The sequence below is a fragment of the Vicia villosa genome, linkage group LG1, assembly GCF_029867415.1.
Source record: "Vicia villosa cultivar HV-30 ecotype Madison, WI linkage group LG1, Vvil1.0, whole genome shotgun sequence".
In the NCBI taxonomy this organism is placed as follows: domain Eukaryota; kingdom Viridiplantae; phylum Streptophyta; class Magnoliopsida; order Fabales; family Fabaceae; genus Vicia; species Vicia villosa.
In genome coordinates, this window is record NC_081180.1 from 144,806,978 (window position 1) to 144,826,614 (window position 19,637).

The window sequence follows — 19,637 nt, forward strand, 5'->3', positions numbered from 1 at the left end:
TGTACTAATCGGTACAGGAACTCATTATTCTGAAATACTTTGATATTGAATGTCGCCCCATGCACCCTACATTGATCAACTCAATTGGAAGCATCCACAACTTCATTGGGTTAAATGCAACACATATGAGGTGTCTTAAGCGAATCTTGGACTTGCAACTTATGAATGAGTTTTTCGCGATTTGTTGGGAACCTATTTAGGCGCATTCTTAGCAAATCTAGGTATCACGACCTCTTTTTAGCTATGAACTTACAAATATCATTATAGCTATAAAGCATGCTTCCAAGAGATGATGAAATCAACTTTTCTATGAAAGTGACCCTTCATACCATCAGGCCCTTCTATTTTAATGTCTCTCACATGTACTGTGAACCAATAATTGTGTTGATCGTTAAACATATGCATGTTCTTATATTAAAGATGAAATTTGGTGGAAATTTATCCTTAGTTGTCTTAAGGAAACTTTTATAAGAGATCAACTTGATTTAACTAATTTGGTGAAAATTCATCCCTATTTGTACGAAGGAAGATTTTATAAGGGATCCCTATTTATTCGATGTTGAGATCGATTTATTTTTTGATATTTCAATTTAAATCTGACTGTTGTTGATCTAAAGTTACGTTTCATCGATGTTGGTGGTGGTGTCTCGCCTTTGATTTCTATTTATAGTTGATATGTGGTCGAAGAGTCTAGTTGTTTATGTGGTTTATGTTCCACCAATTTTCTTTGTATTTTATTTTTTTTATGATATGTTTTTCTTAAAAAACTACATTCCCATTTTTATTAATTTTCAATGATGGGTAAGATTCTTACCCTATCTTTTCATTTTTATTTTTCTTTCACTTATAAAACATTTATTTTATAAAAAAACAAGTCAATTTAAACCAAACATAATAATATTCAAATCTTTTAATTGTATTCTACCCAAAAATAAAATAAAAATACCAAAATAAAAATTAAACAAACATGGGTACCAAAATAAAAGCTTACCTCTTATTACTAAAATAATAAAACTATGCGCCAATTTGATTTGTACAGAAAAACATTGTAACACGGTGCGGTTGTGGTACGAATGAAAACATAAGCATAAACGTTGTTACTGTAATTGTTATTGTTTTTGTTATCCACAAAGAAAAACAACGACACAAGGCGTAGAGCGAGTGTCTCTCTCATCTCATGGCAACCTCTTTCTCTCCCACAACACCACTCCGTTCCATCTTCCAAAACCATCCCAAACCTCTTCTTCTCTCCCACCACTCAGGTATACATACACTTCTTCATTTCATATCCATTTTCCAAATGCTTATTCCTTTTTCTTCACTCTTTCTGCAGATTCCTCCTCTTACAGCTTCAAACGCTCTTCAACCTATGCCACTCTTAACCTCCCTCGCAACTTCACACTCTCTAGGAATGGAAAACCTCTACTCTCTAGAAGGTACCATAATCATCACTCTAGTAGTGTATGTTCTTTCAATTTCTAACTGCTTTATTGGTTTTTTGAAATTCACAGAAAGGGAATTGTGAGGGCTGCTACTATTGAAGAAATTGAAGCTGAAAAAGCATCTATTGAGAAAGATGTTGTGAGTCTCTGATATAAAGTTAACCTTTTTTTGTATGTATATGAATGGGGGTTCTGAGTTTTTGATATGTAATGGGTAATGTTATTCATTTTGCTTCCTCAGAAAAGCAGAATGGAAAAGACTCTTGATAATGTTCGGTCGAATTTCAGTTCCATTAGAACCGGAAGAGCAACCCCGGCTATGCTTGACAAAATTGAGGTATGATTGCAACTGCATTATTGCTCTTTTAATATGCTTCTGCTACAAAGCACGTATAGTATTAGAATGATTTTAATTTGTGTTTCAAAACCAAATCAATCAGCTGTATTAAGTTTTCGGCTGTGTAGGTTAACCACAGTCGAAGTGTGGCAAATCAAATAGGGCCCTATTTTGTCATGTTTTAACATTGACAAATATTTTATGAGACCCTTTTTAGCCTCGGTTTAAATGTGTCAAACTTTGGGCCTTGTACGGTACTCCGTCTTGCACGCCTTCAAAGACGGATTAGACTAATGTGTAGTGACTGTTACTTGTCATTGCATGAATTATGTATCTTAGTATAAGCTTTTGCCTCTTTAACTTACTTCCTTTTGGTTGATTTGTGTTTGGTTTTGTATCTTTCACTATTGCTATGTCTAATTAGTAATCATCCCATTGCACTTTCATATTAGTGATAAATATAATACATAAATGTTATTTGAACATCAATTTGGGGCAACAAAATTTGAGAAGGTTTTAAATGGTTAGCGCAGTTCAAGGAGTGGTTAAAGAGGATATCAAGTTTGAATAACACATTAACCATCAACTAAATTAAATTAACCGAAAATTTGAACATTGTTAACCACAAAATACAGTTTCAGGTGTTCCAACTACATATAGATTTGAATACTTTAAAATAAAGGTTTATCACATTGAAATTTGTGTTCAATAAAGTTCACTAGATGATTAATAATTTGTGACACGAGATATATCTATTAACAAAATCTAACACTTCATTTACTATGTTTGATCCAATTATGTAAATAATAATACTACCGGGCATCCAGCCGTCATGACAAACTGTTTCTCCAAATTGATAACTTATGCTCTTGTTTTTGCCCAACTCATGTAGTTTGCTTTGCATATACTTACACAATGCTAAAAATTGAGATGTCCATGTAATCACCATCTTTTAACTAAATGCTAAACTGAAGTGACCTCGTGTATTTAGTTTGATTTTTTTAGAGTCTTGTCCTGTATATGAGCTGTTTCATAACATGTTCTAGGTAGAATACTATGGATCTCCAGTTAGCTTGAAGAGCATTGCTCAAATAAGCACTCCTGATGCCAGTTCTCTGTTGGTACAACCATATGACAAATCAAGGTATGTCAGTAACACAAGACAAATAATTTTATTTGTGATTAAATGTGTCGATATGGTACCTTTTGTGATGAATAATTCTCAGTGAGCTCTTGACTTCCAATATTGATTTTCAGCTTGAAGTCTATTGAGAAAGCCATAGTTAACTCTGATGTTGGTATGACTCCAAATAACGATGGAGATGTGATAAGGTTGAGTATCCCTCAATTGACATCTGATAGACGAAAGGTATGTTCTACTTCCATTTATGGTGTAGGGACAAAATTCTTTTACAAGATCTTATGACTTTTTCCTGTGAATAACACTCTCACTCACTCATCTATTCAAAGAAATATTCTTGATTTTGTATTATCTTATTATCAAAACGATATAGCATCATCTCTTCTCTTTTATGACCATTGAATAATTTGAACGATTTTAATATTCTTTGCAAATGAATTTTTACAACATTTTTAAGTGTGCCGATTTAACTTACAATAAGAACAGTGAAGGTTATCTCTGCCACCCTTGTATTGATGACCACCTTTACGACCATGACCATGATCTCTCCATTTGGTTGGATTAGAAACAAAACTAGAAGACTCAAACGTCTATTTCTAATCACCTCCAATTGAAGCTTCTATTGAGAGAATTCTAAGCAAACTTTCAACGAGTTCTTCCATTATAGGCAGAATGGGAGATGCTGATGGCCAAGATGAGATTGGCAATGAGATCTGGTTAGTGACAGCAATGTGGTATGAGCACTTCATGAGCCTGAAAATAATCAGCTGAAAATTTGTGCATGCGAGCACATGCACCAAATTCTGTTGATTGCACCCGCAGGTGAGGAGAGTTTGCAGCTTTTGAGATGGATGGGGGTGTCAATTTGAACATTAGTGAGAAGACGAGTACTGACAGTACACCAGCGCTCGCAGCGGCTGAAACTCAGTTATCCATTTATTTTTTCCGTGTCATAATTCCAACAGAGTTGTTTGAGTTATCCATTTACCTTTTTATGAAACTGTGCCATTTATGACCGTTCTTTATAGAACCTTTGAAGGTCTATACAAATATATGGATTTTGTGATGCATAGTTGGAACTTTTTTTGTTTTCCCTTTCCAGGAACTAACGAAGATAGTGTCTAAACAACTTGAAGAAGGGAAGGTGTGCTTACAAAATAATTTACTCTGGCTCTTGTTTATCGCCAATTCAAGGGTGTTCTCTTTCCGTTGAATGATTTGGCATGTTGTCTTCTTTAATAGGTGGCTTTGAGGAACATAAGAAGAGATGCTTTGAAAGCTTATGAAAAACTTGAAAAGGTTTCGATTCTTGAATTGCTTACCTTTTCTTTCTTATCTTAACGCCCTTTAGTAATTCCATTTTACCTTCTGCTAATCACCATTGGAATTTTCTCGTAGGAAAAAAAGCTTTCGGAAGATAATGTGAAGGACTTGTCTAGTGACTTGCAGGTAATCATCTCAATTTTCGGCGACCTATCTGTTCAACATCAATGTGAATTTTTCCTGTTAAGATAATTTGTTGTAATTATGCTGTTTTGTAGAAGCTGACAGATGATTATATAAAGAAGGTTGATGTGATCTACAAACAGAAAGAAAAGGTAATAGTATGTCTCTACTTACTTGAAAGTTTATCTATGGATTATATTAAAGATTGTACTCATCACAAAGCCATTTTTCCAAGGCCTAGTTTGAATTAAAATGAGTTTATAGTTCGGTCGTCTTAAAAAAAAGTTTTGATGAGTTCATATAGTTTATACAGATAAGTTCTTATGCACTGGTTTTTAAGTTTAACTAGATGTATTTATGATAATCAAACAATGCATGATTATATTATATATGCTTGACAAGTAACTTCTTCCTATCTTTCAGGAGTTGCTGACTGTTTAATCCATTGACACGAAAAAGTAACCGTGTTTGAGTTGTATCTTGAGATCAAATTTTGTGTCTACTTTGCTAAGTTTGATCATTGAAGCATATGTTTATTTGTTATAGAGAGACAACTTTTTTCTGTGAAATAGATGCTTTTTCAAATTAAAGTGTGGAGATTACCTTACTGCCTTATCTCCTAAAGTCATTCCCTCCCTTTTTAATTATATATATCATAAGTTCACTCCACTAAAAATAATGTATATTCAAAACCTTTTAGTTATGATCTGAATTACTTGTCATTCCCTCCCTTTAACTCATAATGGTAGGTACAAAATAATGTATTTTATACCTACCATTAACCATGGCATAACTAATTTATGTATCTGTTTGTTGTATTGTATATACATCTAATTTATTTTGGGCAAAAGGAGGTATAGAATGTGACACATGTATTTTTTTTTATAGAATGTGACATGTTTGTAAATGTTAGAATTTTAAGAATGTTATGTTTTCATGCTTAATTTCATTAAAAAGTGAGCCTTGGATGTGTGTTTTTTTTTTTTTTTTAAGAATGTGGTGAATCCAGTAAACAAAAATAATAAACACAAACACTTATGATGTGGAATTGAAAAATTCAATCACTAAAATAGTTGATATGTTGTGATAGTGAACATCAACAACTAAAATAAATGTGCTCAATTAAAAACAAATTTCTCAAACTGTGTAAGCTAATCATAAACAAGCAAATCATAAGAACAACAAGAAGAAGAAATAAGGAAGAGTATATATCAAATTTGTTTAGAGAGTTTGATCAAAGTGATATATTCTAAGATCAACTCTTTGATTCATCATATTTAAAGAGTTGTTATAAGAAAATATAAAACGAGTTTAAAAATTTGACTTTTAAGTTCATAGAATATCTCCTTTTCTACCAAAGTGTTTTTCATTATCTAATCCACTCAATATATGAATCATCCAAATTCATAGTGTTTAAGTGTTTTTCAATGTTCATAAATACCTTAAAAAAAAATCAATTCTTAGAACAATAAATCTTAAGAAAGCTTCCATTTCTCAAAGTTTCTTTCACTAGAAATTCACCTCTCATTTTCATATCCTATAATTCACAGTGTTTAAGTGTTTTTCAATCTCCATAAATACCTTAAAAAATATTTCAATTTTTAGAACAATAAATCTTAAGAAAACTTCCATTTGCATCTCAAAGTTTCTTTCATTAGAAATTCACCTCTCATTTACATATCCTAAAGGGCTTGAAAAATGCATGTTATAGGTGTTAGGGAAAATACACTGTGTTTTTGGAAAAAAAAAAGCACAAATGCATTATGTTTCCCTAGTGTGTTTTCAAGAATCTTCCAAAAAGAATTTTAAAGTCGATTATCATTATTCTGCATGTAAGATTCTGATTTTTATTAATATTTTTATTAATTATGTTAGTAATTATATTATTTAATATTTTTTTAATAATTACTTATTTATTTTATTTATTTAATTATTATGTGATATAATAATGATTTAAGTATTTAATTATGTGAGTGCTTGTGTTGTTTGACTTAATTGAGTTATTAGAGAGATATAACTAAATGGGCCTAAGTGATAGAAACATAATGGATGGATTGGTGGGTTAAGTCCAATTGACACAAGAGAGATAGCAAGAGTAGAAAGTTAGGGTTTTAGACTTGGAGTCTCATAACTTATTTTGGGGGAGAAAGAAGAGGGAAGAGAAAGAAGGGAGGAACACTTGAGAGAAGAAAAATTATGGAGGAAGCCTCAATTTTCGCAACAAGTTTCAGCATAGAGTCACCTTGGCAAAACAGGCGTATCTCTCAATCCAACCGTTGGATCGTTGCGGTACTTGGACACAACGTTCCTGACCTATAGAGGTAAGTTCTGACCGGAGCAATTTTGATTTTGAGGGTTTTAAGTTCGTCTGATAAGTTGATTCCCGAACTGGTTTTTAAGTGTGTCTCCAAATGATGTTAGAAAGGATTTCTTTTGAATAAAAGCTTAGAGCTATGGTGAAAGAGTCCATATTTACCAAGGTAAGGGTGGGGTTCTTTCATGATAAAGGTTTGTATGATAGTATGTTATGGTGGATAGATTCTATACTTGATATCCATGTTCTTCTATGTTGCAATTTTGGGTATTTGGTGGTTTGTTGGAATGTGATGATATGTGATAAGTTGTGTGCAATTGTTGATCTTTATGTATTAGATTGTTGTGTTTGTTGTGGGTAAATCATTGATAGTGAAATAATGGGTTTTGTTGTAGAATTAGAAATGGAATAGAAAATAGAAGTGAATTGAATTAATATAATATGATTATTAATTGATTGATTTAATTAATAGTGAATTAATTTCAATAAGTCTATTTGATTGGAAAATACTTAGATTTGGATAAATTATTCGGTTTATCGGTAAACTACGGTATTTTAAGAAATTGACCGTAATAGTGTTTTGGTTTAATATTTACGTTGAGAATAATATATTGCTATGCCAATTATGTCGTTTTGATAATTAACATGATATCAAATTAGTTAAATGTTAATTGGAAGTTGAATTTGTTTACTTGATATATTGGCATATTGTGATTATTTTGCGATTTGAACCAAAATTGTGGTTTTGGTTTGGATGCCTTTGTTGCGGATAATGTTGTGGTTGCTAATATGATCATTATTATTATGCATTTTTATGTGGATAACCTTATAGCATGAATCCTAGCGAATTGTCGTTAGTTTAGTTGATTATGATGATATGTTGGTATGTCGAGATGGTGATGAATTGTTGATTATTGTTGATAGAGTTGATTGAATTAATTTGGTTGATAAAGTCGATTATTGTTGATAGAGTTGATTGTTGTTGATAGAGTTGATTGAATTGATTGAGTTGTAGTCGAAAAGTTGTCGCATAGCATAACATTGATAGTGTTGGTCTTTAATGGCAAAGATGATAGAGCTGGCCTTTAATGGCAAAGATGATAGAGTTGGATGTTTGCCTCGGAATTACTGGCAATTGATAGCGTTGAGAGTTTACTCCAATGGTACCACATGCATATGCATAGTTTGAGTCACATATTGAGTCGCATTTTGAATTGTTGTGTTTATGAAGTGAATGATATGATGTGTGAATGCATACTTTGCGAAGTTGAATTCATTTGATATGAATTGTTGATGTGTGTAGATGTGATATATGTGAACGAAAAATATATGATGAGAATGCGAATATATGTGTATTAATGATATATGTATATATATGGAATATATGAATCATGTTTGGCCATTGTCGATAGTTGTATTAATTTCCGTTGTGATTATGAAGTGTATGTTATTATGTGCTTGAATGACATACTTGTAAACTTGAATACATTGTTATAGTTGATAGTTAACATTATTGGTGTGATGCAAATTGCTTATATTGAGAAGTGGTGAATTATGTATGATCTTACCTTTGCTATATGTATTATCATACTTTCCTTTATAATGTTTGATATCTCACCCCTTTTGCTGATGTTTCCCCTACCATGAGAAATGGGCAGGTACTCAAGTATAGTTGTGGAAGTTTGTAGCTTCATCGTGTCTGATTGGTGTGTCGCTCTGATACGTAGCACTCAGGGGGTTGTCTATATTGTTGTTTCTATGTTGTTCATGTTTTAGTTGTTGAGTTCCAAATTGGATAATGAGAAGTACTATGATGTTTGAAGTTGTTTCCGATTAAATAAGATGATTTGTTTATAAAGCTAAATGTTATGATTCCGCTGCATATTAAATTGAAGAGCGGTTATAAGTTGTTTTGTGCTTCTCTGAGATTAAAGTGCTATGTATATGTTTATGAGTTGTTTATATGAAGTAAATGTGATATCCCAAATGCTTGTTGATAGTTTTTAAAAGACTCTGATTTCTCGCATGATATTTTCGAATAGAATTTGGGGTGTTACATTAGTGGCATCAGAGTAGGTCGGTCTGTTTGGTCAAGTTATCGAGGCAGTTGAGTTGTGTTACAGTTGAATGATGTCAGTGTTTTATTCCTTAGAACGCGACATGTGTGTGAAACACTGTTGGTACTTGTTTGTTTTGTTGCAGGGTTAGTTTGAGCTGAATGGGGGAGAAGTTGTGCTTCTCGGATATGTTTCAGTTGTATGTTGTTTGTGCAATATACTGCTTAAGAAGACAGAGCAAGCAATTTAGAAGTTTGTTGGTTTCCGAATTCGAAGGTAACATGGATTTAAGATTTTGGTTGTTTAACAAGTCGAAAATTCTTGGAATAAGGATAATTGTTATAAGATGGAATTTAGGAAGTTGCTATATTCAGCATTATTGGTGGACTGTGAAGTTATCAGTTTGAGTAACCGTTGCGTAGGATGTTGACGTAAGAACAATGATTAAGCGACGGATTACGGTAGACCTTATCAAGGGATCCTTGGCAAGAGATTGGAAAAGTTATGGAAGTTATTGGAACGTTCAAGTCGGAGTTAAAAATGCGAAGGGACGAGTATGATTCCAAGAATAAAAAGTGTTGATAATGGTGTAAAGGAATTATGTTCTAATGTTATAACAAGGTGTGTGTTAGCATGTTCAGATGATTTTGGGAGTTATTGAAGTATGGTACTTTTGGTGACGTAAAGGATTCTATTGTAGTTGAGTAACGATGGTTTACGCTACCATTATGGTTGTCGGCTATCTATTGGAAAATTGAGGAACTGATCACCCTTAATCTCTTGTTGATAGTAGACGAGATCGTATTGGATGGGATAGACTTGTCTTGCCAGATTGATAATATTGGAAGTGAGTAAGTAGGCGTTCCCAGACACTATAAACCTTGGTCGGAGAAAAAGTTTTCTTCCATCTCCTAAAGGGTTTTAACTCTTCGGAGAAAGTGGCATTTAGCCACAATTGCAGCAACCAAAAAGGTCCATGCACCAAGACATTCTTTTTCTTGAGGGTATGAGGGTTGTAGTATCTAATTTGCCTGGCAACATCTATCAATGATGTGTAAAGGTTAGCCAGTATCAACTGTCCCAGAGAAATGTTGCCACCATTATATAGGTGACTTGCAAGATAAACAAATTGCTTGGCCACCTACATTGACCTGGAACAAAAAACACATCTCGATAGCCAATACGTCAAGAAAGCGACGTGTTCTTCATCACTAATGACAGAGGTATTTTGATGATGATGATGAACAATGAAGTTGTTGAATGTCGGACTCTTGGTGTCACCAACGTTGAACTTCACAGGAATCACGTCGATGTCCGCATGGTTAAACACAGGGCCAGCTGGTTTCAAACCTGTGATAGAAGCAACGTCCAGAAGGGTGGGGTGATCATGCCACAGCTAGTATGGAAAGTGTTCCTCAAACCTTCCCAAAAATATAACATAGCCGTCAGCATGCTGTGAGAATAAGGAATGCCTTCCTGCGACATGTTCAACAGGGTGTCGATACCTAATTCTTCCCAGTGCTTGCCTTTGCTGGGTTTCAAACGTGCCATCCAGGCACCAAACTTAGGGCATCTTAGGGGTGGAGCCGTTCGAAAGTTTCTATCAAAATAGAGCAAAGAAATAGGGGTTGTAGAAGATATACCAACGGTTTGGATTCTTTGCTGGTGGGAAAGAAAGCTCCATCATCAATGGTATAAATTTCAGAGGGAGCATCAACGGGCAATGGACCTAAAAAGGATAAGGGTTTACCCTCAATCTGAAAAGGAATAAGTACTTGAGATTGCCAAGTCTTCGCCTTTTCGTCAGCAAAATAAGGCTCTGGGACGTATGGTTTGCTGTCGATAAAGACGAAGTTCATAAGCTTTGGCCTGAGCGGTGGTTCGAGCAGTGGTTGGAGTAGTAGCCGCCATTGATGGATGAAGAAGTTCTTTAAAACTAAAAAAGGTTTGAGGGAGCAAACTGAAAAATTGGAGAAGTTGAGATGGAAGAAGATGAAGCGTGAAAGAAAAAGAAAAGAAAAATCTTGGGGAAAGAGGCTACTTATAGCCAGCAAGAAAGTAAGGGGAATGTTAACGTGACGTTTTCAAAAAGGGTACAAACGTGGCAATATGGATACACGTGGAGCTGAGAGGTCGCAGAAGAGTGGAGCCCACCATTGCCATGAAAAAGGCGCCATCACACCACATTTAATGAGCCCACATCTCGATGCAGTAAAGTGTGGGGAGGTAATGATGGTATGACGTCATAAAAAAGACGTGACAATAATGCTACTTTATGAGTAAGTGGAAACGTTCAGGTCGAAATGAGAATTTCATAGATGCCATTATCTCACAGTTCAGTAACCTGAAGGTCGAAATGGCATCTCTGAGGGGGCATTTTGTTACCCTAAAAAACTCCAAAGAGATGGAAGGACACGTGTCCTCAGTTGGGGACCCTTCCATTTAAGAAGAGAATCCCACAAGCAAGAGTTGGAGTAAAAGGTCGAAGTTGAATGTCGAAGACATCTGAGGTCGAAGCAAATGGCGAAAGTCGAACATGAGAGTTTCATACTTAAGAAATTATTAGACAGGACCTTCGATCAGAAAGTACGCGTCAAGGCTGGAAACAGTTATTAAAGGGAGTCAGGCGGGAAGTTCCAAGATTTGAAATGTTAGTGGGGGGTTATTAAGCTAGATCGTGTATCAAAGGCGCCAAATGCAGGAAAGGATCCCACGAGGCAGTTGTTTTCAGTTTAAATCTTAGCCGTAGATCATGATAGACAGTTATCTTTTATAAATCCTATAAATAGGTCACAATAATGTAGAAAAATGTGTGTTCACTATTACAATCAAACTACTTGCTGATACTCTTCCCAATTTCCGCCTTAAGGAAAAAAGAGTTGCTAAGAGTTTTGATGTACGTGAATCACCATCTTTATTTTCAATGCAAACCCTTTACTTTTTAATTAAATGTTTCGAAGCTTTCATTTGTGTTGTGTTCTTTAATCAGCATTTACTTTGTATATTTATTTTTATTTCTACCAAAGAGTCTGGGACCGGTTGTTACGCCTAAAAACAACCCCTGAATCGACGTTGTCTGGTGGTCACGAGTTACCCCAGTAGGTCGAAGTCAGAACATTCATACTTTACCAAATCCTTTAGGTCTACGTTTTTTTGCGTCGGTCACGAGTCACCTGTCGGCCAAATCTAACATTCAGTGTGGAAAACCATTGTATTTGTTTCTAGCCTTAGAAAATTGTTTCTTAGGCAAACACTCTCGACAGAACAGGTACAATCCCAAAACTTTAGCACGTTGTCCTAAGATCAACTGGTCGATCTTGCAAGTAACCCTTAGTTTTAAGGCTTTGGGAGGACCAGCGGTTGTTTACCAATTTCCACAGTAAACAGGTGTCTAATGGGCCTCCAAGATAACTCTCTAATGGGGCATCAGCTGCTTCATGGGCTTCAGAAACTACGGGGTCTGTTGCATCACTTGGGGACTTATGGCCCTGTGAAATTGATGCTTAAGAGACAGATATGAGAAGCAGAACCTCAGCACTGCAAACTTGATGGTTGCGAACCATCATACAAGTTATCATAGTCCTAGTTAACAACCCTCTCACGTCGTACCGATGCAGTTAGGGGCACACGTCCGAGCCTAGCTCTATCAGGGTTGTTTTTAGGGTTGTTTTTAGCCATTGCACCTGTGTTACAAATCGACACAGAGGAAAACAACATGTTAGTACAAATCCACAAAATCCATAAAATTATCCAAATCCATAGATGAATCTCTATAGCAATGAGAAAATCTGGAGATGCATCTCCGGACCGACCTACAATTCTCAACCAAGGTAAAAACGCCATAGCTGCCCTAACTCTCCAAAAACATGTCAATGCATATTCTTGTAACTATCAATTTCGCTTACAATACCATCTAATGTAACCTAAAATAACTAATATAACTTAAAAAAACTAACTAAAAATGAAAACATAAAAAGAAAACAAAATTTGAGAAACATACCAAATGAAATTGATGACAATGAGAAGCTTCAATGTTATCGGATGTTGGAGAGGAGGAGAAAGAGATCCAATGAAATGCTTCAATGTTATAAAAAAGGATGAGATGCTTCAATGGTCTTTCTTTTTATAAGAATATTTGAGAAAATAAAGGAGAAAGAGGGAAGGATCTGATGCAAAAATATGAAACAAATGCGTTTAGAGATGCATCTTCGGGCCACTCACTTATTTTTAAATAAATGATATTTACATAAATAAATCTTCAGATTTTTTTTTTGCCTGAAATTATGATATAATAGGATTTCCATATAATTTATAAATATTTCCGGATGCCAGAAACAATTCAATCTTTTCACGATGATATAGGAGAATACTTAAGAATGCAAAATGCAATCCTGACTTTTGTATCCAAATAAATATTCTAGCCTACATAACTCTTGACCATTCCGGTTGAGTTGTTGCTACGACAAATTTAATTAGAAAATTTCTTTACCCACCTCCCTATGGGTGGTCACCTCCTGCGAAAAACCAAAACTACCCCTGCTTCGGAAGTTCATTTCCGAAAGCGTGTTTTTTAAAAAAATTGACTTACTTCGGAAGTTCATTTCCGAAACAATTATTTCGGAAGTTCACTTCCGAAATACTGCGATTTCTGCAGATTTATCAAAACACTCCCCCTCCCCCAATCATTTACCCTAAATCAAAACAAAAAGTGGCAGAGGCGAAAATTTGTGCAAACAGAATTCCAAAGCTGCATCAAGGCTCCAATCACACTGCTAAACAACATTCAAAAGCCTTCAATCCTAACACTTTGTAAGTTTTGAAATTTTTAGATCTATTATTCAAATGCATGTTATTTAGGGTTTTAATTGCATAAATGATATATGGCTAGGTTGTTAGTAGTATTTAGGTTGTTTAGAAGCATTTTGATTTGGTTTGAAGGTTGATTTAGGGGTCTGCCATGGAAGTTACAGGAAATTGCATCGCAGGGGTGTTTCGGAAGTTCATTTCCGAAAACACCTCCATCCCAGTTTTCGGAAATGAACTTCCGAAATATATCAGAACTTCAAATTTTTTTGTCTCGCATATTAATCGATTTCAATTGTTTACAGGAACATGTCTTCTAGAGAGGGCGCTAAGGGAAGAAAGGATTCTTCAAAGAAAGAGGTGAAAGAGGTGAAGGAGGTGAAGGAGGTGAAGGAGGTGAAGGAGAAGAAGAAGGTTTCGACCGGCTCTACTTCTCGTTCCCAGGGGGCCCGGGGCCCGGATGCTCAAGCTCAGTCTTCAGGCGTGAGAGTCGTGATCAACGCTGATGGTTCTGAGACTGAGTGGGATGAGGATTGGTATAATTATCTTCATTCGGAGGAGTTCGCTCGTCGGGAAGAATAACGTGTTTTTTTTTGTTTGATGTGTATTTTGTAACGCTCGTCGGGCAGAATAACATGTTTTTGTTTTGTTTTGTTCTGATTTCGGATTGTATCGCACAGTGTATTTGTATTGGATTTATCATGTTAGTTTTTGGAAGTGGTAACCGGGGTCGGAACATATGACGGATGAGGTGGATGTCTGGAGGAAGTAGAACTGGAGATACGTCCACCACGAGACAAAGTAGCCAATCAATGTAAGCTATAGTTTATGATTATCATCTGGGGACGTCATTTCTAAAAAATCAAGATTAAAAATAATAAGATTTTTTTTCCAATTTTTTGTAATGACGTCCCCTGATGATAATGATAAATTATAGCTTACATTGATTGGCTCATTTGTCTCGCGGTGGACGTACCTCCGGGTCTTCTTCCTCCGGACATCCACCTCCTCCGTCATATGTTTCGGCTCCGGTTACACCTCCTCCGTCATTTGTTACTTTCAGTTGTACGTATTTTTATTAAAATAATAAATAAACCTTTTGAAATTTGGAAGCCTTTTTTTCTCCCCACCACTCTCTCATCCCCACCTACCCGTGTTTAACAATATGTAACTTTAATTTTATGTAATATTATCGTTGTAATTTTCACCCGATTAAATAAAGCGAATTGTTCACTTTCTTCTGTCCAGACCTATTTTCGGAAGTGCATTTCCGAATTCCTCCAAGGGGGTGCGCTCGGAGATGAACTTCCGAAACACCACATTTTCTGAAAAGTGACTTTATTTCGGAGATGCATCTCCGAAATCAATATTTTATATTAAAAAAAACACGTTTTCGGAAGTTCATTTCCGAAAACACTCTTTTTCCAAAAAAAAGTACCGTTTCGGAAATGAACTTTCGAAACAAGGGGTATTGTGGTAAATTCACCAGGGGTGGGCAAGAAGGTTAGGAGGTGGGTGAAGAAAAAACTTTTAATTAAAATAAATTTTTTCATTCACAAAAAAACTTATTCAAATATATTTGAAATATTTAAATATTTAAAGTCATACACACCTAACACCTAAAAGTGTTTGAAAATTGATCTAAGAGACTAGAGTGTTCCATTGTACAGCTTGCAATATAAACATTATTTAATTTATTAAAAAAATACTTTCGTCACACTACTAAACTCAACCTGAAATAAAAAATATTATAAAAAAGTGATCAGAATAATTTTCTAAAAACAAATGAGACCAGAGTACAAAATATTATTAATATTAGCAGCCTAGTATTCGTAGTCTAATTAAAATATTACATTTTATATTCAAAAATTAAAATATTATATTTTCTGATCATGTCGATCTCCACGATTAGCTAAGAAACAAATTCACATTCCCGAAATTCAGTTTTCAAAGAATGCATCTCCAACGTGGAAGAATAAATTTTTGCCACTTAAATATATACGTCCAAATTAAATTAATAATAAAAGTAGGTGAACACTCCGGTACCCTTGAGTTTAATTGGGTACCGGTACCTTCGTCCAATCAAATAGTAGAATTCAATGCCACATCATTTATTTATGTTATTTTATTTTTAAATAAATTAAAATTAAAATCCAATTTATACTAAAGGTACTGGTACCCAACTTAAACTCATAGGTACCAAAGAATTTACCATAAAAGTATTGCTACATTTGTTTATGAAGACAACTTGAATCCAACACATTTATTTAATCAACCAAAGATTAGATTTTATTTCTTTAATATTGTTTTTATATTGAATGAGTTGGTTTGTCTTAACCCACTAATATATTTATTATACCTATCATCTATTGTGCATGTTCATTAGTACTTTTTTAATAAATAAAATTCAGGTGAAAGGTAGATGATGGCAAGTTTAATGACTTAGAGAATACTTATTGAAATATATATAGATTAACATATATTATAAATTTTTCAAAAAACTGATCAAATTCATATAAAGAGAAGACCGTGGTTCGATCCCACAACTGTAATCGAAAGGGAGTGGGAATTACTTGATGTTAGAACGAATCGCTAACCATATTAAACGGTCCAATAGACCAAACACGGGTGTCAAAATGGGCTACCCGACCCTAAACGGGCTGGCTCAGGGCTTTTCAGGACCGGGCCCAAAAATCCCATTTTTAAATGGGCTCCATTTTTACTACCCAGGCCCAGCCCTGTCTGGGCTGCGGGCTACCCGACCCTAAACGAGCCTATTTCTAAAATAATAAATTTTTTTCCTTATTTTTCTAATAACCATACAATTGCATGCAATAATATGTTGTTTTAAATTTTAATTGTAACTTATATAGATTCTTTAGAAATCGTAATATTAGATATGGAAATTGATATATATATATATATATATATATATATATATATATATATATATATATATATATATATATATATATATATATATATATATATATATATATATATATATATATATATATATATATATATATATATATATATATATATATATATAGGACGACTCAAGTGAGAACACTTGGTTAATGTGAGAAATGAGAACAATTAATCTTAACCATTAAATTTCAATTCATTGAAATTAATGAACAAGATTGATTTCTCTTTCCATATTCCTCTTTATTAGTAATGTATATAATCTTCAAGAATATTAATTCACATTTATATTTTAAGAAAAAAATATTTATTTTATTGTTTTTTGGAAATAATGAAAATTGATAGAAAATAATTTTTTAAAATGATATATTTTATTTAATAATTAACCTTTGAATAAATATAATCATACTATCACAAATTAAAAAATAATAATAATATATTCATCCAACAAATTATTTACTGCTAATATAATTATAAATATAAAATTTATTTATATTTTAAAAATAAAAATTAATATAATTATGAATGAATAAAAATAAAAATTTTATCTTATATTAATTTGCATATTAATAATATTGTTATATATTTATTATAATCCTTAGTATATTTATATGAATTGTGTTATGAATATTTATGTTTGTGGATGTCCATCCATCTCCTAGTTCTTCATCTTCCTATTCCATACTTAAAATGTGTTTAATATGTGTGATTTTCTATCTCCCTTGAGTCCTATAAATAGAGACTCATATTATAATGTAAAGCACACTTGAAATAAGATAAGATAATATTGCTCTCTTTCTTCTCTACCTCTCTTTGATCTCTATTGTTTTAGTTAATTTCATAACACGTTATCAGCACGATACTCTACAACGCGAGTGAGGATATAGCCAGGTTTTACGTTACTTTTCTAATCTTAATATATTTGAACCAATATAATATAATTTATGTTTTTGTTACTATTTTTTTCCTTCATATAAATATGTTTATTTTTTTATATATATTTTGTAGAGAAATTGATTTATCTTGTACAATATTATTAGATTTCTTTAATCATTCTTGTTAAATTCCGGAAGAATTTACCATTAAGGCATTTCTATATGTTTGCCCGGAATTGAATTTTAACACATAAAAGTGTTAATTTAATATTCAAGCATCCCTGAAGGATTGCACAAAGAATAATTTTTCTCGATCATTGATTATGGAAATAGTTTGTGATGTGATATTTGTAGAACTAAAAATTAATATTAAACTATCTCCAAATTATTGTTCAAAGATTGAGTTTAATCGACTATCGTGTTTATCAATAATTGATGAATTCCAGAAGAATTCAACATTCAATTACCTTTAAAAGGCCGCATCTATAATATTATTGAATCCTAAAGGATTAAAAATATTATTATTTTTATTAGATTTGTGATTGAGTTCCTGAAGAACTACAAAATGTGATTGAATTCTTGAAGAACTATAAAAAAAATTGTGATTTCATCATGATATTAATGAATCTTAGAAGGATTGCTCCTAATCTCCTATACTAATAACATATTCCAGAAGGATTGCATCTGTTATGTTACAAATTTGAAAAATAATTGCATCACCTATATTATCGAATTCTAGATGATTGAATCAATAATAGTGAAGCATCCTTGAAGGATTTCACAAAGAAATTTTATTTTTCTTTTATTGATGATGTAAAGATTTATAACCTACATTTTTGAGAAATAAAATTTCATAAAAATGATCCAATTTTATTTCATAATTTAATGGTATACATCTATGAAGGATTGCAAATATTGTAATTTTCTAAGTAAAACGAAGCTCTCAGGATAAAATCAATTGTGATTTTCATGCATCCCAAAAATATTGCTAGAGTAATATTAAAATATCCCTGAAGCATTTCATAAATTTTTGTTGTTGTATCGATCTAAAAATTTATAATTTGTAATATGCTTATAAAAAGATTGTTATTCCAGAAGAATAACACAAGTAATTTTAACGCATCCCAACAGGATGGTTATATGTCTTCGATCATTATTTATAACAAATTATTTATATAGTTACTGAAGATCTTATCAAACATCCATGGAGGATAGTAAAACAACATAATTATATGATGATATGATTTTGTACAATTTTGATAATTATATGTTAATATGTGTATATGAGTGTGTATGATTAAAATTATTAATCATGGGATACTATTATATTAGTTTTGAATATATTGTCAATCATTACACAAATTAAATATAGTTCTTGATGCTCCAAAATTAGGATGATCAGTCTTTAATTTATGTACTCAATTGTAATACCTCATATTAAACAATGTCTTGTTGATACAATTTCTTTATTCATATTATTTCTAAATATTGATATTTTAACAAGAGAATTAAAACATTGCAATCTATTAAATAATATATCAATAGTCTAAAGTTGCTACATATTTTAAAGTTGTTATAATAGTGCTTAAATTTCTCATATAAATCTTAATTATACTATTCTTTTCTTTTTACAAGTATAGTGTATGGATGACATTTGTTAGTCCATCTTAAAGGCACCCGAAAGTAATCTCATATTTTGATAGAGTCGAGATTCGAATGAACTTTAATCCTTTATATTTTTTTTTTGTGTGTTCTCTTTATGTCTTGCCAAATATTTTTTCGTCATAGATAATTCACATGAATTATATTGGAGGTATTGAATATCTTTGTATACGACTCAAGTGAGAACACTTGGTTATTATGCGAAATGAGAACAATGAATCACGACCATTAAATTTTAATTTTGTTGATTTTAATGGACTGGATTGGTTTCTCTTTCTATGTTGATTTGAAATAAATACTAAGGATCATAGAAAGAGAAACCAATCCAGTCCATTAAAATCAACAAAATTAAAATTTAATTGTCGTGATTCATTGTTCTCATTTCTCATAATAACCAAGTGTTCTCACTTGAGTCGTCTCCATATATATATATATATATATATATATATATATATATATATATATATATATATATATATATATATATATATATATATATATATATATATATATATATATATATATATATATATATATATATATATATATATATATATATATATATATATATATATATATATATATATATAATGTATTAACATTCTCTCTCTTGATGAATCCAATGGTTGATA

General features: G+C 32.6%; 1 protein-coding gene across 1 annotated transcript; it reads left to right on the forward strand.

Annotated features, from left to right (window-relative positions):
• The first annotated feature begins 1,066 nt into the window (after nucleotides 1-1,066).
• On the forward strand, nucleotides 1,067-5,069 carry LOC131644410 (ribosome-recycling factor, chloroplastic). Its single transcript, XM_058914900.1, has 11 exons — nucleotides 1,067-1,262; nucleotides 1,334-1,436; nucleotides 1,512-1,581; nucleotides 1,684-1,779; nucleotides 2,826-2,923; nucleotides 3,037-3,148; nucleotides 4,023-4,064; nucleotides 4,163-4,219; nucleotides 4,319-4,369; nucleotides 4,462-4,518; nucleotides 4,790-5,069. The coding sequence occupies exons 1-11, from the start codon at nucleotides 1,178-1,180 to the stop codon at nucleotides 4,805-4,807; spliced, it is 789 nt and encodes a 262-aa protein (XP_058770883.1). The 5' UTR covers nucleotides 1,067-1,177; the 3' UTR covers nucleotides 4,808-5,069.
• Nucleotides 5,070-19,637: the final 14,568 nt, after the last annotated feature.

What these genes read in the sequence shown, in the direction of transcription:
- LOC131644410 (XM_058914900.1), top strand. Translation starts at nt 1,178, where the DNA reads ATGGCAACCTCTTTCTCTCCCACAACACCACTCCGTTCCATCTTCCAA. An exon ending in TCTTCTCTCCCACCACTCAG is followed by an intron (nt 1,263 to 1,333) that starts GTATACATACAC and finishes CTCTTTCTGCAG; the next exon opens with ATTCCTCCTCTTACAGCTTC. An exon ending in AAACCTCTACTCTCTAGAAG is followed by an intron (nt 1,437 to 1,511) that starts GTACCATAATCA and finishes TGAAATTCACAG; the next exon opens with AAAGGGAATTGTGAGGGCTG.